This window comes from Bufo bufo, chromosome 3 (genome assembly GCF_905171765.1).
Source record: "Bufo bufo chromosome 3, aBufBuf1.1, whole genome shotgun sequence".
Taxonomy (NCBI): domain Eukaryota; kingdom Metazoa; phylum Chordata; class Amphibia; order Anura; family Bufonidae; genus Bufo; species Bufo bufo.
In genome coordinates, this window is record NC_053391.1 from 406,031,237 (window position 1) to 406,057,030 (window position 25,794).

Sequence of the window (25,794 nt, forward strand, 5' to 3'; positions counted from 1 at the left end):
TATATATACACTGTGTATATATATATATCTGTGTGTGTGTATATATATATATATATATATATATATATACACTCACCTAAAGAATAAAGAATTATTAGGAACACCTGTTCTATTTCTCATTAATGCAATTATCTAGTCAACCAATCACATGGCAGTTGCTTCAATGCATTTAGGGGTGTGGTCCTGGTCAAGACAATCTCCTGAACGCCAAACTGAATGTCAGAATGGGAAAGAAAGGTGATTTAAACAATTTTGAGCGTGGCATGGTTGTTGGTGCCAGACGGGCCGGTCTGAGTATTTCACAATCTGCTCAATTACTGGGATTTTCACGCACAACCATTTCTAGGGTTTACAAAGAATGGTGTGAAAAGGGAAAAACATCCAGTATGCGGCAGTCCTGTGGGCAAAAATGCCTTGTGGATGCTAGAGGTCAGAGGAGAATGGGACGACTGATTCAAGCTGAGAGAAGAGCAACGTTGACTGAAATAACCATTCGTTACAAGTTACAACCGAAGTATGCAGCAAAGCATTTGTGAAGCCACAACACGCACAACCTTGAGGCGGATGGGCTACAACAGCAGAAGACCCCAAGGGGTACCACTCAACTCCACTACAAATAGGAAAAAGAGGCTACAATTTGCACGAGCTCACCAAAGTTGGCCTGTTGAAGACTGGAAAAATGTTGCCTGGTCTGATGAGTCTCGATTTCTGTTGAGACATTCAAATGGTAGAGTCTGAATTTGGCGTAAACAGAATGGGAACATGTATCCATCCTCTGATGGCTACTTCCAGCAGGATAATGCACCATGTCACAAAGCTCGAATCATTTCAAATTGGTTTCTTGAACATGACAATGAGTTCACTGTACTAAAATGGCCCCCACAGTCACCAGATCTCAACCCAATAGAGCATCTTTGGGATGTTGTTGAACGGGAGCTTCGTGCCCTGGATGTGCATCCCTCAAATCTCCATCAACTGCAAGATGCTATCCTATCAATATGGGCCAACATTTCTAAAGAATGCTATCAGCACCTTGTTGAATCAATGCCACGTAGAATTAAGGCAGTTCTGAAGGCAAAAGGGGGTCCAACACCGTATTAGTATGGTGTTCCTAATAATTCTTTAGGTGAGTGTATATGTGTGTGTGTATATATATATATATATATGTATATGTATAAGCAAAAAACGGAACAGCACCTCCTGAGACAAATCGCAGGTGCAAGCTACCCGGCAATAATACAGCAAACAAATAAAGTAGCAGCACACCACTAAATGCGCTAAGACTGAGCGAACAGGTGAATATGTGAACAGGGTCAAATACATGACGCCATAATTTACTGCAAAGCAGTGAAGAAGCTCTTAGCGCATATTATTGATCAAAAATATGTCGGGCCCACCTACCAGACGACAAGGTAGCTTCTTATCAGGTGGGACCTACTCTAACATGGAGGGTCCAGCTCCATTGTTACTCTGATTAAAAACACCACGGGGTGGGGGATGGGCGGCGAGTGCTAAGTTCCAAAGAGGATGCCTAGTCCTCTATAATATACATATAAGCAAAAAACAGAACAGCACCTCCTGAGACAAATCGCAGGTGCAAGCTACCCGGCAATAATACAGCAAACAAATAAAGTAGCAGCACACCACTAAATGCGCTAAGACTGAGCGAACAGGTGAATATGTGAACAGGGTCAAATACATGACGCCATAATTTATTTTTGATCAATAATATGCGCTAAGAGCTTCTTCACTGCTTTGCAGTAAATTATGGCATCATGTATTTGACCCTGTTCACATATTCACCTGTTCGCTCAGTCTTAGCGCATTTAGTGGTGTGCTGCTACTTTATTTGTTTGCTGTATTATTGCCAGGTAGCTTGCACCTGCGATTTGTCTCAGGAGGTGCTGTTCCGTTTTTTGCTTATATGTATATTATAGAGGACTAGGCATCCTCTTTGGAACTTAGCACTCCCCGCCCATCCCCCACCGCTTGGTGTTTTTAATCAGAGTAACAATGGAGCTGGACCCTCTATGTTAGAGTAGGTCCCACCTGATAAGAAGCTACCTTGTCGTCTGGTAGGTGGGCCCGACATATTTTTGATCAATAATATGCGCTAAGAGTTTCTTCACTGCTTTGCAGTAAATTATGGCGTCATGTATTTGACCCTGTTCACATATTCACCTGTTCGCTCAGTCTTAGCGCATTTAGTGGTGGGCTGCTACTTTATTTGTTTGCTATATATGTATATGTATATATATTGTGGGGACTCGCTTTAGTAGTCATGACCAGCAGACGCAGTATAGAGGCAAAGACCAGTTTATAACTCAAAACGTCAGTGTTTATTCACACTTGTTGCAAGTACACAGTACTTGAAAACTACTGCCTATAAGGCTACTAACCACTCTTGTCCCAGACTAATAAAACATAACTTTTACTTGTTCATGTTAAAACACGAGTGAAAATAACAAATTGTGAGCTACCTATAGGGTTTAAAAACACTGTACCCGGGGGCGTGGCCAACTGCCGTCATGGACGGTCGCACTTGAGAGCAGCTCCGTCTCCCACCAGCAATCCTGAGCCATCCTGCATCTAAAGACTGACATTTGGATCCCTGAAAGACTATCTGGGGACAGCGAGGAGACCAGATTCAAACCATGAGCCCAAGTAAGGCACAGCTGGCGGCGGAACGTCTTAAGGAGTTCGCAAGGCAGGACTCCCAACATGGCGCTGCGGCCTCCTCACCATCCCGCGCGACCAATACAAGGAGCCAGTCCCTTCAACAGCTCCCTCCAGACACGGAACCCGCACCGGAACTTACCTTACAGGCCTCACATCACCAGCTGATGGCGGCAATCACCGGGTGCCAGGCCTTTCTGACCGGGAAGATAGAGGAGGTTAGGGTGGACCTGGGCCTACTACGACACGACGTGCAGCAGTTACGGGAGAGGGTCAGACTCACCGAAACCAGAGTGTCTGACCTAGAAGACCTAACTAATCCCTTGCCGGCGAGAATAACCGCTGTGGAAGCATCGGTGGAGCTGTACCGCCAAAAATGCGATGACCTAGAGAATCGTGCACGTCGCAACAACGTGCGCATCATTGGCATGCCGGAGCGGGCGGAGGGCGCAGATCCTGCGGCCTTCTTAGAGGGGTGGTTCAAAGAGTTATTTCCGAACGCTGCCTTCTCCTCAGCATATGCCGTTGAAAGAGCGCACCGCGTCCCGGCGAGACCGATTCCACCTGGCGCCCCTCCGAGACCCCTGCTTGCCCGCATGTTAAATTGGCGCGACAGGGACCTAATCCTAGCACAAGCCAGAGTCGCACAGACCATTTCGCTGGGCTCAGCGAACATATCCCTATACCCGGACTTCTCCGCTGACTTACAGAAGAGGAGGGCCACCTTCGTCTCCATCAAAAGACGCCTCCGTGAGATGAACTTCAAATATTCAATGGCGTATCCTGCGCGTTTGAGGATCATAGATGGCGAGAAATCATTTTTTTTTTCCACACCTTCTGAGGCGGAGAACTGGCTATCCGGGAGACCCAGACGTTCTCCTCCCAAGTGATCCTAAAGGAGGCCATGGCCTTATTATTAACAGCCAGAGACTCAGGGTAACCCCTGCAAGGTTTGAGATGTGTCCGCAATATGATATCACTCATTTGTATTTCTCTCACCATGCCTGTTCCCTAGTTTGGTAAAATACCTCCTCACTTATATACGGTGGCAGAGATGTTGAGAGATAATACCATATGTTGCTGTTCAGATATTAAGCATATAGTCGGTAATATATGATACCAATGGTGGGGGTCGCTACTCCACCTGCACTGGGTTTACATCTACATACACCGTGCAGGTCCCCCAATGCATGTGGCCACTTGCTAATACAGGCATAGTACATGTTTTACAAGTTCACCCGTTGTTTGGGTGGTTAAATTTATGCCTTTTGTTTTCCGCTTTTATTGAAATGCATTGCAGATGTTATATATGTGATTTAACCCACGCACATCATCTCCGCCATAGGAAGTCTCGGGAGTGGGGCCTTTCTCCTACTTTTATAACTGGTACTAATTATGGCGGACATTAAAATAATGTCATGGAATGTCAGGGGGATGGGTGGACCTAGGAAGCGCATGGCAGTCTTTTCACATATCCGGAATTACTCCCCTCACATCCTAGGGCTGCAGGAGACGCATCTTACCATAGAAACAGGGGGGAGGGTAAGGAAGCCATGGGCCCAATGGGTGGAGAGTGCGTATGGTAATTCTTACTCCAGAGGTGTGTCATTAATAATTCATCGGGCGCTCAGATGGGAACCGCACCATACAAGTATAGACCCAGAGGGCAAATATGTATTTGTCTACGCCCATATTAATGGTATGCCGTATGTGATATTAAACATGTATAATCCTCCTCCGGCCAACCTTTCGCTGCTTCAGACAGCGGCGGGATTCGCAGCGCAATTCCCATCAGCCGGGATTCTCGGCATGGGAGACCTCAATATGACCCTAGATAACTCGAAAGACAGATTCTGTAATCCGTCCATTAATCACCCTGAACGGCCCTTATCCAGAACTGCTCTAGCAAGTCTGCTGTCTGAGCTGGGATGGATTGACATATGGAGAGAGAGATACCCTGACAGAACAGAATTTTCGTGTTTTACCCCTTCAAGAGGAGCTCTGTCTAGGATTGACTACCTCCTGGGCACCCCTGGCACCTATATGGCAATACGAGAGATCCGATATGGGACTCAGGGCCCATCTGACCATGCACCTGTAATAGCCTCATTAGATAACCCTTACGTGGCAGTCCGCACTCCAAAACAACGCGTACACCCATTCTGGCTTTCCTTGATGTCCCTGAACGATAGGGTGCCCGATCAACTACACGCATTTTTTGCGGCTCACCCAGCAGATACAGACCCGGCATTATTTTGGGACACCCTGAAGGCCTTTTTGCGTGGATGCCTTAAGTCCTCCATTTCGTACATTAAAAAGTCCACTCGCTGCAGGGAGGAAGAGTTGTGCATGCAGTGCAGAAACGCAGAGTTTGAGTATGTCTCAAATCCCACGGAAGAGAACAGAAGGGATTGGTTGCTGAATGGTAGAAATTACATGAATCACTTGCAAGAGAAGAGTGACCGTAAGATGCTCTTCTGGCAACAGCAAACTTTTGAACAAGGTAGCAGAGTGGGTAAGGTATTGGCACAGATAGTGAGGAGGAACAATATGGCGCCCCCGATACTCCGCATAGCGAACAAGGATAGTATTATAGTATCAGACCCTGGTGAGATCTTAGACCGTTTTGGTGAGTTTTATCAGGATCTGTATTGTTCACATGCTGAGTATTCCTTCCAGTCACTGGAGAATTACCTGCAGGAAGTAACACACCCCCAACTATCCGAGTCAGACAGGGAATTATTAGATGAGGAGCTCACGCTGGAAGAGGTGGGGGAGGCGATTGCAGGGTTAAATAGGGGAAAGGCCCCAGGGCCAGATGGAATTCCACTGGAAGTTTACTCTAAGTATGTGGAGATTTTGGCTCCACAACTGCTGAGCATGTACAAATCATCTTTAAATAGCGGTACTCTTCCGGAAACATTATACGAAGCCTCTATAGTAGTTTTATTAAAACCTGACAAGGACCCCCTAGAGTGCGGGTCATATAGGCCCATTTCGTTGTTAAACTTGGATTACAAAATCCTTACTAAAGTGTTGGCAGATAGGCTAAACAGGGTCATCTCAACTATAATACATGAGAATCAATCCGGGTTTATTCCTGGTAGATCCACCTCTAGTAACATACGCAGGGCACAGGTTATCACCCAGTTGGGATGTGCAAATCACAACTCTTGGGCCCTGGCTGCCTTAGACACTGCCAAGGCTTTCGACTCCGTTGAGTGGCCTTACCTGGTACAGGTACTGCGATTTTTTGGCTTTGGTCCAGTGTTTATTAAATGGATCAATATCCTATACAAATCCCCGACGGCGAACATAATGACCAACGGCTCGTTGTCATACACTTTTAGTTTGCACAGAGGCACCAGACAGGGATGCCCCCTATCTCCCTTGCTATTTGCAGTGGCCATTGAACATTTAGCATTAAGGATCCGCCAGGATGAAGTTTATAGGGGTATTAAGATGGGAAATAGAGAAGAAAGGTTGGGACTATACGCTGATGACCTCATTTTGTACATGGATTCTGTAGAGTGCACCTTATCTAGGGCAATATCCATTATTGAGCAGTTTGGTGTATTCTCCGGATTATGTATAAATTGGACCAAGTCAGCCATTATGCCCCTGTGGGCCCCGGGGTGGCCCTCGGTGTACCATAACTTGCTAGTGGTGGACAAGTTTAAATATTTAGGTGTTATTATCACCAAAGTCCCAGGGTCAGCACATTTGTTAAACATTGATCCCTTGGTTTCATACTTTGTAGACAAGTTCAAATCCTGGAATACTCTGCCGTTGTCCACCATGGGCCGCGTGAATTTAATTAAAATGATCCTTCAACCCAAAGCCTTGTACATGTTGGAGCATGCTTGCGCACCTGTACCACGAGCATTCTTTGACAGGTTACACTCCCTTATGGCAACATTCATATGGGGTAGAAACAGAAGAAAATTAGCCATCAGGTCTCTGCAGAGGAGTTGGGACCAAGGGGGTGCAGCTTTACCGGACTTACATTTATATTTTCTTGCTGGTCAGTTGCGGTATTTGGTGCCATGGGTGACCCAGGATGTGCTTCCTAATTCTGAATATTACCTGCGGGAGATTTTGCAGCTCTCCACTCTATGGCCTGTTCTGGAGGGCCAAGCATCTATGACGGGTTCGCTCCTTCCAATCCATAAGTTGGCACATCAGGTGTGGGGAGCTGCAAAGTTACAGCAGTACAAGGATCTGCCGGAGGATATTCCATTATGGAATAATTTACTGTTTCCACACCTGATACAAAGAGAGTGGGAGGTGATATGGAGGGGATATGGCATATGCTACCTAAAGGATTTGTATGAAAACGGCATTTTATTTTCCTTCTCACAATTGCAGACTAAGGCGGGTGTTTTGAGGCCACACTTCTTCAGGTATCTACAGTTGAGACATGCCTTACAGGCCCAGCTGAGAGATCTGAAGAAAATCGTATCGGCTTACCCGTTGATAGGGGTTTTCAGGACGCAGGGCCCTCGGGGACTGATATCTGCCATCTACACACATTTACTTAATCTAAAGATATCAACATCTCCATTGACAGCAGAAAGTAAGTGGAAAGGAAATGTGCCTGATCTGACAAGTGAGGAATGGAGTGAAGCACTGGAAGCCCCAGTGACAGTATCTCCATCCCTTAATAACAGATTGATACAACTCTTTATCTTGAATAGGTGTTACTTGACCCCAACTAGGCTCTTTAAAATGGGCAGGAGAACGCACACGGAGTGCCACATGTGCTCACAATTAAATGCGGACTTCTGGCACTTAATATGGGAATGTAATTATATTCAGGTTTTTTGGAAGGAGGTGGTGGCTATAGTATCCTCCCTGATTCCAGATTCATTGGTGGTTTGCCCTAAATCCTGCCTATTAGGTATTGTAGAGGAGGAGTCGCGTTCACGATATACACTTATTTTCATTAAGGAAGTTTTGTTTATGGCCAGGAAAGCTATTGCCATTAGATGGATGGCGGACAGACCCCCTTCGATCAGTCAGTGGAAAACCATGGTCAACAATATTATTCCCTTTGAGAGGATTATGTATTCTAACAGGGGTTGCTCTCAAAAGTTTCAGAAGATATGGGGACCTTGGTGTGCTTCTCCTGTGACTACTACGGCGGCCCACCTACATTCTGTGACTTAACTAATATGCTTAACTAGATATGCATCTTCAAAGTTTACTAGCGGGACTTATCAAAATTGAATAAAGATAAAACATTAATCTACTGTACAATATTGACTAAAGATGATCATTAACATGATGTGCGGGGATCAATGGGTAGCGATTTATTTGATATCTGTGATGCTACAAATTGCTCAACTTACCATTGCATTCTTAATTGTAATGTACTACTCTGCAAATTGTAATACAGTGTGAATGTACTGTTAAATATCTTGCCTTTTTATTTTCAATAAAGCGAGTTAAAAAAAAAAAAAAACACTGTACCCCATGAGACTTGCTGTGTATGAAGGGTCACTGCGGTGTATGGATTGGCGGGAGTGCACTAACACCACTCAACCACACACCAGCATCCCTGCTGTATAGACAATTTCCAACAGTGCCTAAAAACTTATTGGCCCCCGTGTCTGGGGTATAGACACCAAGATTCAGCAGGCCTGATGGCCGCACATATTGGTATATATCAGGCACACAGATCCCTGCAAGAACTCAATGTGGTCAGCAGATTAAAAAACCTAAATTCCGCCCCCCAACATGTTTCGCCAGCTAATCTGGCTTCATCAGGGGTTTGGGCAGACTTGTACAACAGTTCATTTGCAGTATTGGTGTTAGTTCACACCCAGATAGCTCAAATAAAGCAAAACAGTCACCTTTGGTCCTGGTTGTTTATCCACACCCGACTGGCATAGCTCAGAACAGAGCAGTCCTCCCGGTTTCAGGCTTCCAGCCTGGCACAAGGCTCAGATCCTGGTACAGAAATTGCCAGAGCTTAAATGTCAGAGAGAGAGATACAATTCCCCACACCTGACACTGCTGGCAGTTTTTTTTATAAGCCTGACAAAACCTGGCCTGGAACGTGGGGAGTAGTCACCCACCCAGCATTTTGACTACTCCCAGTAGGAGCCGTCCCGGATCAGCTATGCAACCATACTAAATAGCAAAGTTCATTCAAATAAACAGATTTCCAGCACGAAGGAGATAAAATCTTGTTCTTTATTGAATATTCCAAATGTACACACGGTGCAGTGAAAGAGGTCCCTCCATGTCCCTGGTCAGACCGACTTGTTTCGAGCCAGCCGGCTCTTAGTCATGATCTGTAAGCTGTATGGGTCTGGGATAGCAAAGTGTCAAACAGCAACTGATGCTGACACATGAAAACTGGCTGTTACTCCACCGAGGCCAGGACCCTCAGTGACACATACCTACCATCCACAATGATTCCTTCTATACACCACCACAATGGATTTGAAATAAAACGAACTAGATGTGCTTTAACTGCAGACTGTCAGCTTTAATTTGAGGGTATTTACATATAAATTAGATGAACGGTGTAGGAATTGCAACAGTTTGCATATGTGCCTCCCACTTGTTAAGGGACCAAAAGTAATGGGACAGAATAATCATCATAAATCAAACTTTCACTTTTTAATACTTGGTTACAAATAATTTGCAGTCAATTACAGCCTGAAGTCTGGAACGCATAGACATCACCAGACGCTGGGTTTCATCCCTGGTGATGCTCTTCCAGGCCTCTACTGCAACTGTCTTCAGTTCCTGCTTGTTCTTGGGGTATTTTCTCTTCAGTTTTGTCTTCAGCAAGTGAAATGCATGCTCAATCGGATTCAGGTCAGGGGATTGACTTGGCCATTGCATAATATTCCACTTCTTTCCCTTAAAAAACTCTTTGGTTGCTTTTGCAGTATGGGTCATTGTCCATCTGCACTGTGAAGCTCCGTCCAATGAGTTCTGAAGCATTTGGCTGAATATGAGCAGATAATATTGCCCAAAACACTTCAGAATTCATCCTGCTGCTTTTGTCAGCAGTCACATCATCAATAAATACAAGAGAACCAGTTCCATTGGCAGCCATACATGCCCAAGCCATGACACTACCACCACCATGCTTCAATGATGAGGTAGTATGCTTAGGATCATGAGCAGTTCCTTTCCTTCTCCATACTCTTCTCTTCCCATCACTCTGGTACAAGTTGATCTTGGTCTCATCTGTCCATAGGATGTTGTTCCAGAACTGTGAAGGCTTTTTTAGATGTCGTTTGGCAAACTCTAATCTGGCCTCCTGTTTTTGAGGCTCACCAATGGTTTACATCTTGTGGTGAACCCTCTGTAATCACTCTGGTGAAGTCTTCTCTTAATTGTTGACTTTGACACACATACACCTACCTCCTGGAGAGTGTTCTTGATCTGGCCAACTGTTGTGAAGGGTGTTTTCTTCATCAGGGAAATAATTCTTTGGTCATCCACCACAGTTGTTTTCCGTGGTCTTCCGGGTCTTTTGGTGTTGCTGAGCTCACCGATGAGTTCCTTCTTTTTAAGAATGTTCCAAACAGTTGTTTTGGCCAGGCCTAATGTTTTTGCTATCTCTCTGATGGGTTTGTTTTGTTTTTTCAGCCTAATGATGGCTTGCTTCACTGATAGTGACAGCTCTTTGGATCTCATCTTGAGAGTTGACAGCAACAGATTCCGAATGCAAATAGCACACTTGAAATGAACTCTGGACCTTTTATCTGCTCATTATAATTGGTATATTGAAGAAATAACACACACCTGGCCATGGAACAGCTGAGAAGCCATTTGTCCCATTACTTTTGGTCTCTTAACAAGTGGGAGGCACATATGCAAACTGTTGTAATTCCTACACCGTTCACCAGATTTGGATGTAAATACCCTCAAATTAAAGCTGACAGTCTGCAGTTAAAGCACATCTTTGTTTCATTTCAAATCCATTGTGGTGGTGCATAGAGCCAAAAATGTTAGACTTGTGTCAATGTCCCAATATTTATGGACCTGACTGTATATATATATATGCGTGTGTGTCTTGCACATAAAGATTTTTGGTTTATAAATAATATAGCCTAGAATTAGATTCAATAAAATTTTACTGCATTTTTATTTTTCCTTTAGCTAAAGCTATGGGAAAGACAGAACTGATTCCTGTACCCTACCAGAAATTTGAAGCGAATCCCACCGATATGTATGTGGAGGGGCTCCCAGATAATATCCCCTTTAGAAGTCCATCTTGGTATGGGATTCCTAGACTGGAAAAGATTATTCAGGTTGGAAGCCGGATCAAATTTGTAATAAAAAAGTAAGTGGTATATTTACTGTATTGATTAAAGTAAACAGTTCACTATTGAACGATTAAAGGCAGTGTGTCAGCACTTTTTACCCTGCTAAACTTCTGACAGCACACACTTCTGACAGTATGTGAACCCTTTGGAATGATATAAATTTCTGCACAAATTGGTCATAAAATGTGATCTGATCTTCATCTAAGTCACAACAATAGACAATCACAGTCTGCTTAAACTAATAACACACAAAGAATTAAATGTTACCATGTTTTTATTGAACACACCATGTAAACATTCACAGTGCAGGTGGAAAAAGTATGTGAACCCTTGGATTTAATAACTGGTTGAACCTCCTTTGGCAGCAATAACTTCAACCAAACGTTTCCTGTAGTTGCAGATCAGACGTGCACAACGGTCAGGAGTAATTCTTGACCATTACTCTTTACAGAACTGTTTCAGTTCAGCAATATTCTTAGGATGTCTGGTGTGAATCACTTTCTTGTGGTAATGCCACAGCATCTCAATCAAGTTGAGGTCAGGACTCTGACTGGGCCACTCCAGAAGGCGTATTTTCTTCTGTTTAAGCCATTCTGTTGTTGATTTACTTCCATGCTTTGGGTCGTTGTCCTGTTGCAACACCCATCTTCTGTTGAGCTTCAGCTGGTGGACAGATGGCCTTAAGTTCTCCTGCAAAATGTCTTGATAAACTTGGGAATTTATTTTTCCTTCGATGATAGCAATCCTTCCAGGCCCTGACGCAGCAAAGCAGCCCCAAACCATGATGCCCCCACCACCATACTTCACAGTTGGGATGAGGTTTTGATGTTGGTGTGCTGTGTCTCTTTTTCTCCACACATAGTGTTGTGTGTTTCTTCCAAACACTCAAATTTGGTTTAATCTGTCCACAGAATATTTTGCCAGTACTGCTCTGGAACATCCAGGTGCTCTTGTGCAAACTGTAAACGTGCAGCAATATTTTTTTTGGACAGCAGTGGCTTCCTCTGTGGTATCCTCCCATAAAATCCATTCTTGTTTAGTGTTTTACATATCGTAGATTCGCTAACAGGGATGTTAGCATATGCCAGAGACTTTTGTAAGTCTTTAGCTGACACTCTAGGATTCTTCTTCACCTCATTGAGCAATCTGCGCTGTGCTCTTGCAGTCATCTTTACAGGACGCCCACTCCTAGGGAGAGTAGCAGCAGTGCTGAACTTTCTCCATTTGTAGACAATTTGTCTTACAGTGGACTGATGAACAGCAAGGCTTTTGGAGATACTTTTATAACCCTTTCCAGCTTTATGCAAGTCAACAATTCTTAATCGTAGGTCTTCTGAGAGCTCTTTTGTGCAAGGCATAATTCACATCAGGCAATGCTTCTTGTGAAAAGCAAACCCAGAACTGGTGTGTGGTTTTTATAGGGCAGCTGTAACCAACACCTCCAATCTCATCTCATTGATTGGACTCCAGTTGGCTGACACCTCACTCCAATTAGCTCTTGGATATGTCATTAGTCTAGGGGTTCACATACTTTTTCCACCTGCACTGTAAATGTTTACTTGGTGAGTTCAATAAAAACATGGTAACATTTAATTCTTTGTGTGTTATTAGTTTAAGCAGACTGTGATTGTCTATTGTTGTGACTTAGATGAAGATCAGATCACATTTTATGACCAATTTGTGCAGAAATCCATATCATTCCAAAGGTACTTTTTCTTGCAACTGTATATCCCATTTGTGGAGTTTTTTTTTACCAGGAGTAGTGTGAATGTGAAGTTTTATTCTGTCAAAGTCTTCTCTCTCAAGTGCCCAAGGCAGGCTTCACTATGAAGTGCTCTCTGCATTGAGACACTTCACAGCTCCTCACCTCTGCTCTGAGTGACAGCTATAGCATCCAACCAAGAGACCACTACAGCTGTCATTCAGAGCAGACGGAAGGGCTCAATGCAGAGAGCAGAGTGCACTTCATAGAGAAGCCCTGCCCTGTGCACTGGAGAGAGCAAATTTTGGCAGAATAAAACTTAATATTCATAATATTCATACTATTCCTGATAAGAAAAGCGCCACAAAAGATATATTTGTACTGCTTTCCCCAGTCCCAACTTAGTGCTGTCAACAGTTCCATCCAAAAATCCAGATTGAAAATCCACAATTCTGTTACATGTAAACAAGCCCTTAAAGTGGTTGTCTCACCTCCTTATTTGCAGGCTCCCTCGCGGCTCTCGGGGCCTCGGTTCCCCGCTTGCTGGGGGCGGAGCTGAAGACACCGTAAGCAGGGCAGGGAGGATGCAACCCTGCCCCTTGCTTGTGCGTGCGCGCATCCTGTAATTCCTATGAGCTTGTAATAAAGCTCAGATGAGGTGGCCGGGCTGGGAGTGACTGCACATGTACAATAATATGTGCGCGCTCCTGTGAAACCCGGCCACCAGATTAGCCCGCCGATAGGGTTTCTGTGCGCCTGCGCGGCCACCTCTGATAACATTACAGCGGTGGAGGTAACCCGTAGAAAGGAGCATGGAATTTGGGGCACTATAAAGAGGAATAAGAGGTAACAGAGGAAATTGGAAAATGGATCTATATTACAAAAACCATCCTAGGACTACAAGGAAGTGATTAAATGGTGATTACTGAGGTGAGACAACCCCTTTAAGCCTCATTCACATGTCAGTGTTCTGTACGTGTTCTCCACAGACAGCACGCGTCCCCATTCATTTTAATGTGTGTATTCAGACATCATTGTTTTACCATGGTCTGTGGGTCTGTGTTTTTAGCACAGATGCCTGCTGTATTTTGTGAGTGTTCACGGATCCATCAAGCCCATTATAGTTTATAGGTCCGTGAAAGCCACGGATGCCATCCGTGTTGCAGGGATCATTAGGAAGAGATGCTTTAAAAATTATTTTTCAGATGTGCAGGGTCAGTGAAACACGGATGGCACAGGAACAGCAAAAAACAGACACGCAGATCCTTCACGGACAGCTTCACAGATAAATCACTGACCACCTTCTCACGGATTTGAGCATGGATGTGTGAATGAGGCTTTACTGGGGGTAATCTATATACAATTAAAATACAAAAGATAAATGTGGTCCAAACTGGACCATGATAACTATAGTACAAAAAGCTGTCAAATACAATGGACGGTTAGCAGAAAATGAGAACAATAAAATACATCTGGGACAGAGAATCAAGATATAATATGTCTGTCCCTGTTCATGCCCTTACAAATACTGCTCAGCCCAGAGAGCACTCTGTCCACATACCTGGGCTAACCTGTCCTTATACAGCCCTATCACTTTCTGACGCAACATACAATGATTCAATGCGTTTCCCCTTCTAGATAATCAAAGGTTCATCAGGGGACCAACGGTATCAGTATGGTAATAGGACGCCATATATAGAGATAAATAAATTATAAATTACAGGAGCGCCCCAGATCAGCATACATCTGTGACGAGGTGAAGGACATAAGCTTCTGAGATAGAGCACTTTTAACAGTGTATAAACACTAAAATATGCTTGATATGAATCCAATACAGATTAAATGGTATAGTATTACTGTATTAAGAAAGATAAAAACTTAGCTTCTTCAGGTAGATATAGGAATAAATCCAGTCCTCTCACAGATGCAGGATGCACAGCTGGTTGACTCCAGGGGGCCAAGAAAAACAGCTCCATTTTGCCAGAGACATGGGCTCTCATTGATAAAGTACTGGGCGGGCTCCGACTCGATTGGTCAGCTCATTCCTCAACTCTGCCCCCCACAGTTCCATGACCATTAGTGGCAGCATAAAATGTCCTCCCCAAATGTCTCCACCAATAGTCCTCGGACGCCATGCGTCTCAGGACTCAATTGGAGATACAATCTCCCAGCCCTTATACTTTCCATACCTCTCTTTGGAAAGCCAGGGACGGGACCAAGCTGGTAGTGCGCTCCACGTACATCCATCGTGGAGCGCACAATCACATGATACAATCCAAGATGGCCGTGCGTTCCACGCACAGCGATCATGGAACACACAGGCCCAATATCAGCAGGAGGATCAGCGCGCCAGATAGATCAAACTGGAAGCGCAACCACACATCCAAAGTCACAAGGAGCCAGGTTCCCAGTATTCCACATAGTGCCCCCATCCTCTACTGCACTATAACGGGGAATGTCAGGGGATACCACCCCAGGACCATTATATAAATAAAGCACGGCAGTACTACACATACACGGGACACCATATGAGGACTATTTTGTGACAATTCATGGTCCCATTTAATTAATACGTTTTGGCGCATGTGATATACTGCACAAGTACGTGTATGGCGCCGCAGGGTACAAAGAGGGGGGAGTGACACCACTTTTATTATATGCTGGTTGTTAATACTCTGGTTAGGACAAACCAGGGGTTAACGAAAATACACATAAACATAAGATACTGGATGATAAAAATAAAGGAAAAATAAAAGGGGGAATATAGCATATGCAAAGACCACTCCCATAACAAAATGCATGACTACAATATTATATCAGGTGAGGTACTGCAAAAGCGGTCAGGTAAAGGACCGTTTTTATATAATTACAAGGATGACACTTCATGTATCGATATGTATTTCCTTCTGGTAAAGGAGGTGAAACTAATTTCGCACAGAGAAGGGGCAAACCCTCAGATATAACAGGAAAAGGTAAGTCTCTGATTTAGTCCCCCAGGTGACTAATACCGGAACCTGTATATCCACTCGGTTTCTTTTTGGAGGATTCTACGGACCGTAGTCACCTTTCCTGGGGGAAGGTCTTATCAGTTCCATTGCTGAAAAAGACAGAGACCTAGGATCTCCATCGTGACATTCCCAGATGTGATTAGCCACGGGAGTATTATTCTTTTTCTTGATATCATTAACATGCTCAAGAATTCGGCGACGAAATTCACTAAATGTTTTCCCCACATAATCGAAGGGACAGGGGCACTGACAAAGGTACACTACCCCTTTGCTCCTACAGTTAATAAAATCCCTTACGGTATAGCTTCTATTTGTGGCTGAACATTTATTGATATTCGAATTTCTAACAAATTGACAGGCTGAGCCCAATGGTTGCCTGACTAACCATGTCCCTGCTGGAACTGGATGGGAAAAGTGGCTATGGACCAAACGGTCCCGCAGGCATCTACCACGTCTGAATGTAATTTTCGGACGGGGTAACACCACGTCAGCCACGTCGGAATCCATTAGGAGGATTGGCCGGTATTTATCAATTATCTCCTTGACTCTCCGATTTTCGACATCATAAGTGGAGATAATCCTGATAACCCCCCCCCGGAATCAGATTTCTTGGGGACCAAGAGGGTACTTCGCTCCCGTACCTCGGCATTCTGGAAAGCATTTCTTAAGACCTGTTGGGGAAAACCTCTCGCCCTAAAGCGGTCATGAAGCTTCCTTGATTCACAGTAAAAACTCTCTGGATCTAAACACAATTTCTTTTCATCCTCAAATACTGGCCACGGGGTATCCCTATTTTTAAGTTCATGGGATGATAACTGTTCCAATGAACAGTGGTCTTCCTGAAGGTGGTTATTGTGTCTGGATGAAACTCAAAGGTAAATGCCAAGCCTATCTCATTCGTATTCAACATCCAAACGAAAAATTAAAATTCATCAAGGTCACCATTCCAGATTACAAAGACTTTGTCTATATAACGTGTCCAAAAGACAATTTTGTCACACCACCAAGCTTGATTGTCAGGAAAGATCACTTTATCCTCCCACCAGCCCAGGAGGAGATTGGCATAAGTGGGAGCACAGGGGCTCTCCATAGCAGTCCCCCTGAGCTGGTGGAAGAAGCGCGAATCAAACAGAAAAAAAATTGTGCGTCAGGACAAACTCAACACAGGAGAGTCAACACAAATTCATTATGGGATCGGTAACAGACTGCCCTTGTCTTTAAGAATTCTGCTACTGCCATCAACCCTTTAGAATGAGGAAAAGAACTATACAATGATTCTACATCAATGCTCGCAATGGAGCATGATGGTTTTAAGTTGATGGTTTAAATTTTCCTTAGGAAGTCCATTGTGTCCCTTGTGAAAAATGGAAGGGCTGAAACAAACCCCTTAAGAACCCTATCAATATAAATACCACTATTCTGGGTTATCGAGTTCACCCCAGACATAATAGGGATACCCTTCAAGGGAGATAAACCCTTATGAATCTTGGGTAATCCATAAAACGTAGCTATCTAGGGTGAACCCGGCCCCAGAAAGTGGTATTTAGCCTCACTGATGACACCTTTTATAAGGCCTTCATCAAGAATAGACACAAGTTGTTTACAAAAGACATCTGAAGGATCAGATGGTAAGATGCGGTAGCATTCACAATCGCTTAACAGGCGTTCACACATTTGAATACGAGATAGGCTTGGCATTTACCTTTGAGTTTCATCCAGACACACTAACATTTCTAGATGTCAGGGTCACCAAAAGGTGGACAAGTTGGTCACAACCACCTTTAGGAAGACCACTGCTATGAATAATTTTCTTCATTGGGACAGTTATCATCCCATGAACCTAAAAGTAGGGATACCCCTCGGCCAGTATTTGTGAATGAAAAGAAATTGTTCAGATCCAGAGAGTTTTACCGTGAATCAAGGTAGCTTCATGACCGCTTTAGGGCGAGAGGTTTTCCCCAACAGGTCCTAAGAAATGCTTTCCAGAATGCCAAGGTACGGGAGCGAAGTACCCTCTTGGTCCCCAAGAAATCTGATTCCAGGGGGGGAGGTTATCAGGATTATCTCCACTTATGATATCGAATATCGGAGAGTGAGGGAGTTAATTGATAAATACTGGCCAATCCTCCTAATGGATCCGGACATGGCTGACGTGGTGTTACCCCGTCCGAATATTACATTCAGACGTAGTAGATTCCTGCGGGACCATTTGGTCCATAGCCACTTTTCACACCCAGTTCCAGCAGGGACATGGTTAGTCAGGCAACCATTGGGTAGTTTTTGTTGCAGGGCATGCTCAGCCTGTCGATTTGTTAGAAATTCGAATGTCAATATATGTTCAGCCACAAATAGAAGCTATACCGTAAGGGATTTTATTAACTGTAGGAGCAAAGGGGTAGTGTACCTTTGTCAGTGCCCCTGTCCCTTGGATTATTTGGGGAAAACATTTAGTGAATTTTGTCGCCGAATTATTGAGCATGTTAATGATATCAAGAAAAAGAATAATACTCCCGTGGCTAATCACATCTGGGAATGTCACGATGGAGATCCTAGGTCTCTGTCTTTTTCAGCAATGGAACTGATAAGACCTTCCCCAAGAAAAGGTGACTGGGACCGTAGAATCCTCCAAAAAGAAACCGAGTGGATATACAGGTTCCGGTCTCAGTCACCTGGGGGACTAAATCAGAGACTTACCTTTTCCTGTTATATCTGAGGGTTTTCCCCTTCTCTGTGCATAATTAGTTTCACCTCCTTTACCAGACAGAAATAATTATCGATACATGAAGTGTCATCCTTGTAATTATATAAAAACGGTCCTTTACCTGACCGCTATTGCAGTACCATACCTGATATAATATTGTAGTCATGCGTTTTGTCATGGGAGTGGTCTTTGCATATGCTATATTGCCCCTTTTTATTTTCCTTTATTTTTATCATCCAGTATCTTGTTATGTTTATGTGTATTTTTCTTACCCTCTGGTTTGTCCTAACCAGAGTATTAACAACCAGCATATAATAAAAGTGGTGTCACTCCCCCCTATTTGTACCCTGCGGTGCCATACATGTACTTGTGCAGTATATCACATGTACGAAACTTATTCATTAAATGGGACCATGAATTGTCACAAAATAGTCCTCATATGGTGTCCCGTGTATGTGTAGTACTGGGTATCCCCTGACATCCCCCGTTATAGTGCAGTAGGGGGTGGGGGCACTATGGGAAATACTGGGAACCTGGCTCTTAGTGCCTTTGGATGCGTGGTTGCGCCTCCAGTTTGATCTATCTGGCGCACTGATCCTCCTGCTGATATTGGGCCTGTGCGTTCCATGATCACTGTGCGTGGAACGCACGCCCATCTTGGATTGTATCATGTGACTGTGCGCTCCACGATGGATGTACGTGGAGCGCACTACCAGCTTGGTCCTGTCCCTGGTTTTTCAAAGAGAGGTATGGAAAGTATAAGGGCTGGGAGATTGTATCTCCAAGTGAGTCCAGAGACGCATGGTGTCCGAGAACTATTGCTGGAGACACTTGGGGAGGACATTTTATGCTGCCACCCAACAATGGTGGTTAGCTCTGGTCATGGAACTGTGGGGGGCGGAGTTGAGGAATGAGCTGACCAATCGAGTCGGAGCCCGACCAGTACTTTATCATTTAAATGAGAGCCCATGTCTCTAGCAAAATGGAGCTGTTTTTCTTGGCCCCCTGGAGCCCCCCAGCTGTGCATCCTGCATCTGTGAGAGGACTGGATTTATTCCTATATCTACCTGAATAAGCTAAGTTTTTATCTTTCTTAATACAGTAATACTATACCATTTAATCTGTATTGGATTCATATCAAGTATATTTTAGTGTTTATACACTGTTAAAAGTGCTCTATCTCAGAAGCTTATGTCCTTCACCTCCTCACAGATGTATGCTGATCCCAGTAATTTATGATTTATTTGTCTCTATATATGGCATCCTATTACCATACTGATACCGTTGGTCCCCTGATGAACCTTTGATTATCTAGAAGGGGAAACGCCTTGGGACATTGTATGAAAGTGATAGGGCTGTATAAGGACAGGTTAGCCCAGGTACATGGACACAGTGGACCTACTGTACCTTTAAGGTGCATCTCTGGGCTGAGAAGTATTTGTAAGGGCATGAACAGGGACAGGCATATTATATCTTGATTCTCTGTCCCAGATGTATTTTATTGTCCTCATTTTTTGCTAACCGTCCATTGTATGTGATAGCTTTTTGTACTATAGTTATCATTGTCCAGTTTGGACCACATTTATCTTTTGTATTTTAATTGTATGTAGATTAAAGGTTACGTTTTAGGAAGTTGCCCTCAGTGATTTATGTGTTGTGATAGCAACTGTCCTCTGTAATATCCTGATATTAAGTGATTTTACTGGGGGAAATGTTGAAAGCAGTGCTGAGTCTATGGGCTATAAATGTTTAGTGACCTACTACTTTTAATATTGTTACAAAACGTTACCAAATTTATGATAGATAGATTAGTTGGGTTTATTTTTCATTTAAAGTGAACCTGACATCACATTTGCCATATGCATCTAATGATACTAATCATTGTTGATGACTTTTAAAGCTCTCAGCCTCAGCATTTTGATGTAAATCCACTTTGAAAATCTACCTTTCCATATGTAAATGCAGGTCTTCTTACACTGGCTGAGTCACGGAGTCACTGTCGCAAGCCTGCCCACCTCTCTGTGATTGAATCCCGGCACCTCAGAAACTTTGCATGCATGCACCATAAATCCTCCTTCTCTTCTGGTGTATGCACATTATCCTATTGTTACTGTGTAAGGTGAAGGGAAAGAGTACTTACAGAACATACATAAGATTTCAGATGCTTCAGGATTCCAGAGAGATGTCAATCACCCTGGTACCGGCAGGCTTGCGGCAGTGACACCGTGACTCGGGCAGTGTAAAAAGACGCCCCCCAATGACTACATGACCTATATTTACTTATGGAAAGTTACATTTTCAAAGTGGATTTACATCAAAATGCCAAGGCTAAGATATTTAAAAGAAACAGCACCCTATCATTATGTCCATATTGCAAATGCGATGACTTGGGGTTGAGCGAATCGACTTCGGATGAAACATTCGAAGTTGATTCGCATAAAACTTAGTTCTAATACTGTACGGAGCAGGAGCTCCGTACAATATTAGAATGTATTGGCTCCGATGAGTCGAAGTTATTACTTCACGAAGTCTTGCGAGACTTCGCGCAATAACTTCAGAAATTGATTTATACTGTAAAAAAACATTTCCCGAACTCTGGTTCAGTCCAAGTGGAACCTTGGAACCGAACCCGAGTTCGTGAAATGTTTTTTTACAGTATAAATCAATTTCTGAAGTTATTATGCGAAGTCTCGCGAGACTTCGTAAAGTAATAACTTTGGCTCATCGGAGCCAATACATTCTAATACTGTATGGAGCGCTCGCTCCGTACAGTATTCAAACAAAGTTTTATGCGAATCAACTTGGGATGTTTCATCCAAAGTCGATTCGCTCAACCCTAGTGATGACACGTTCCCTTTAACATTTGATCTTGTCACAAAATTAACTTTATTCTTTTGAACTTGAGTCTAGTAAATACAGTATTATAAATATGAACTATATAATTGTTTTTCTTTTATTCCACTTGCTCTCCTCGACAGACCTGAGCTTCTCACACAGACAGCACCAGAATCCGTTCAAAGCAGAACAAATGCAGGAGGTACATATGACATTATTGCCCTTTAGTAATGTTATAATAATGCAAATGCTTATATAAGCAGAGTCTTTCCTTCTCAGCTTCCTAATCATTGATTTTATAAGTTTCTACATTGGGAATACACTAGGCACTTTGTGTGTCTCTTTTCTAGCAAAAGAAGACTGGAATGTTAGAATTACTAAATTAAGAAAACAAGTTGAAGAAATCTTTAACACAAAATTTGGTAAGTAATGAGTCATTAATGTTTCTTTGTCATTATTGCTATTACTAGTAATCGGTAAATATGGGAGAACACATTAATGAAAATAAAAATTGTAAGTAACATTAACCACTTCCAGACTGGGCCATTTACCCCATGCCTAACCAGGCCTAATTTTGCAAATCTGACGTGTCACTTTATGTGGTAATAACTTTGGAACGCTTTTACTTATCCAAGCCATTCAGAGATTTTTTTCTCGTGACTATTGTACTTCATGTTAATGGTGAATTTGAGTCAATATGTTTTACCTTTATTTATAAAAAAAATCTAAAAGTTAACGAAAATTAGAAAAAATTCACTGTTTTCTAAATTTGAATTTCTCTGCTTTTAAGACGGATAGTGATGCCTCATAAAATATTCATTCCCCATATGTCTACTTTATGTTGGCATCATTTTGGTAATGTAATTATGTAATTTTATTCTTTTAGGGCGTTAGAAGGTTTAGAATTTTAGAAGCAATTTTTGAAATTTTTAGAAAAATTTCCAAAGTCAACTTTTTTAAGGACCAGTTCAGTTCTGAAGTCCTAATATGTATACTGCAGGTCGCTCCACCAGCAAACAACCAAGGAACCAGGTGCACTATCCAATGGCGACACCCCCGCCAATAACAGTTACAAGAATGAATTTTATAGAAAGGAAGGCACTCTTTTATCTGGTGTTTTATCAAGTAGAAAAAATATTAATTTATTTAGATTAAAAAGTGAACGTAATATTTAAACATTAAAAATAATTTTTGAAAGAGAAAAAGGTGTATCTGTCGCTATCCCTATTCTTGACCTGTAAGGAATCTATAAAGGTATAACTTCTAGTGAAGCTCAGTACTCATGGAAAAAGATATAGACAGAATACATAATCATTGCATATGCAAAATCGAATCTTCGGCTGGGTACATGAAATAATTACTGAATACATAAAAGTAAAAAAGAATGATTAAAAAACAAAGTATTATGAATGTATTATTGTCAATCGAAAAAGGGAAAAAGAGTTTTTTTTTATTAATCGGCTGGGTACATCAGGTTTTTGCTGAATATATCAGGTTTTTACTGAATATATAAGTTCACTCTAAATGCATCCAATCTTTGCAGAATATATCAGTTCATGCTGGATACTTCCAATCTTTGCAGAATATATCAGTTCATGCTGGATACTTCCAATCTTTGCTGAATATATCAGTTCATGCTGGATACATGCAATCTTTGCTGGATATAAAAGTTCACGCCGAGTACATATAGTTACCCATTGAATACATAAAATTTGTTGAGTATAGAAAGGAATTTTTATCCACCTATATTCTGATGTTTAGGCATTATCAGCCTGCTGTATTATAATTAATGCGTAGGTAGTGGTCGATACGGTAATATCATCTGATGTAATTCATATAGGTAATTATGTAGGGTAATATTTAGATTCGGCCCATATAGAGTTAATGGCCGTAACTCACTATTAATTATATGTGCAATATTTCTTTCCCTTTAATGGAACAGTTCTGAATCAACAATATTGCCAAAGGTTGAGGAGGTGTATAGGGGATCAATGGTTACATTACCGCAACTTGTACATGACCAGGAATGTTCAGTTGTTCAAGGTAGAAGTAGAACGCAATCTCTTTTATTTTTTTTTATTTTACAAGAAAATGCTGCTTTAGGCCCTAACTTTCTTTTTCACAAAAGATAACAGGAGAATATCCCCCCACAATTTACTACCCACTTTCTCCTGAATACAGTAACACCCCAACTGTGGTTGTAAACTGTTATTTGGGGATACGCGAAGCCTCAGAAGGGAAGGAGCTGCATCTGGATTTTCTAACATTACATTTTCTGTCATGGTTTTTAAGAGCAATAACTTTTTCTATTTTTATAGTACAGAAGGTAGCAGGCACATTCGTATTTGGGATTGGATAAAACGGTTTTATTTTAAATATAGCTAAATTCGATTAAAAATCTGATGTAAGATTAGAAGTCCTTTGGACAGAGGAGTGACGTAGAGTGAAAAATGAGTGGTGTTCGTGAAACCTCCGGACACTAGATATGTGGACCGGATTGGGAAAAAATGGCTGGTACCAATCTTGGGTGAATGTCTTAATGGGTCAAGTTCATATGAGTCCGTGTAGATGAATAAAATGGATACAAATAAAATGGAAAAGTTAGATGAAAAATTATGGGGAAAATAGGTGGCTGTGTTAACCATAAAATGGATAGTACATCTGTGGGATGTCTGTTAAATAATCCTTTCTTCACAGGTGCAGTAGAGTGGTCCCTTTTTTTGAGGGACTAACAGTGGTGGGGTGTCCTAAAAAAAGAGCTGTCTCGCTGCGAGACAATATAAGGTTGACTTCTCAATATATAGTCACATATGATGGCTTTTGTATATTATCCTTGCAGCCAGAGAAAAGTACTGTGGGGGGACTGGTGTTCTGAACGTGAGTGCGGCGTCCCGCACTGTCTTTGGTTCAGAAATCCCTTACCCACCGACCAGGGGTGTTGTCTGTCTGTAGGTGTCCCGGGCAGGTTGTACGCGTAGTTCGGCTCTCTGGCTCGCGGCGTCATTCGTGTTTCCCGAGTGCGTCTTGCGCGTCTGATAGGTGACGTAATGAAGACACGTGACCAGGGGAATAGTCATGTGATCGGGATCCGCTGGTCTGTTTGAATAAGGTTATTAAATATATGGAGCGCTCCTAATTGGAATATTCTTGATATTAAAACGTTAGTGATCCTCCACACTCTTGAACGCGGTTCGGGACTCCGCTTGGTCCCTTCATCAGTAAGTGGAGGATTCATATTGTTTGCTTGATATTTATTGGGTCAGCAATTGAGGGTTCAATCAATCAATTAAAGTTCATTTGGGAATTGAATAGGTGTGTGGCTTGTTAGGGAAGATTATCCCAATACAGAAACAGGGATAGAAGTGGAGACAAGATCTGAGAATATATCGATCTTGCAATATAAAAAAATATATATGTATGTATGTATTTCTATATGGCAGGAAGAACATAGGACTAGGCCAATTGGGCAATAAAAATAGTCCAAAGAGTAGGCATTATTGTGCTTTCTGATCTGGTTGCATATGTGCCTCCCACTTGTTACGGGACCAAAGGTAATGGGACAGAATAATAATCATAAATCAAACTTTCACTTTCTAATACTTGGTTGCAAATCCTTTGCAGTCAATTACAGCCTGAAGTCTGGAACGCATAGACATCACCAGACGCTGGGTTTCATCCCTGGTCATGCTCTGCCAGGCCTCTACTGCAACTGTCTTCAGTTCCTGCTTGTTCTTGGGGCATTTTCCCTTCAGTTTTGTCTTCAGCAAGTGAAATGTATGCTCAATTGGATTCAGGTCAGGTGATTGACTTGGCCATTGCATAACATTCCACTTCTTTCCCTAAAACTCTTTGGTTGCTTTTGCTGTATGCTTTGGGTCATTGTCCATCTGCATTGTGAAGCGCAAACTGTTGTAATTCCTACACCGTTCACCTGATTTGGATGTAAATAGCCTCAAATTAAAGCTGACAGTCTGCAGTTAAAGCACATCTTGTTCGTTTCATTTCAAATCCATTGTGGTGGTGTATAGAGCCAAAAATGTTAGAATTGTGTCGATATCCCAATATTTATGGACCTGACTGTATATTTATTTTTCTATTTTTTGTTGAATGAGCTGCATGAGGGCTTATTTTGTGCTGGACAAGCTGTAGTTTTTATTGGCACCATTTTGGGGTACATTTGGCTTTCTGGTTTCTTTTTATCTCATTTTTTGGGAGGTGAAGTCACAAAAAAAGCTGTTTGGTGTCATTTTTCTATTTTTTTAATACCGTTTACTTGATGGGGTAGTTCATATGATATTTTTATAGATCCGGTCATTACGGACTCAACGATACCAAATATGTCTAGTTTTTATTTTATTTTACGTTTTACACAATAAAAAAAATTTTAGAAAAAAAATCATGTTTTTGTGTTGGCCATATTTTTTTCATTTTTCTGGCTATAGTCTCGTGTGAGGGCTTTTTTTGTGGGGGCTTTTTTATTGATTGATATGTTTTTTGTGAGATGACTAAATAAAGCTGTTTTGGCATAATTTGTATTTGTTTTTTTACACCGTTCACTTGAGGGGTAGATCATGTGAT

General features: G+C 42.4%; 1 protein-coding gene across 3 annotated transcripts in view; it reads left to right on the plus strand.

Moving 5' to 3' along the window:
• GTF2I (general transcription factor IIi) overlaps positions 1-25,794 on the plus strand; it is a 94,502-nt gene that overhangs the window by 37,918 nt on the left and 30,790 nt on the right. For all 3 annotated transcript variants that reach the window (XR_005777627.1, XM_040424836.1, XM_040424838.1), the window contains exons 16-18: positions 10,804-10,987; positions 21,360-21,418; positions 21,567-21,638. Coding sequence is in view for 2 of the 3 variants with exons in the window: in XM_040424836.1 (XP_040280770.1) it covers positions 10,804-10,987; positions 21,360-21,418; positions 21,567-21,638 (315 nt within the window). In the remaining variant the exon portion in view is untranslated. The remainder of the gene's footprint in view (positions 1-10,803; positions 10,988-21,359; positions 21,419-21,566; positions 21,639-25,794) is intronic.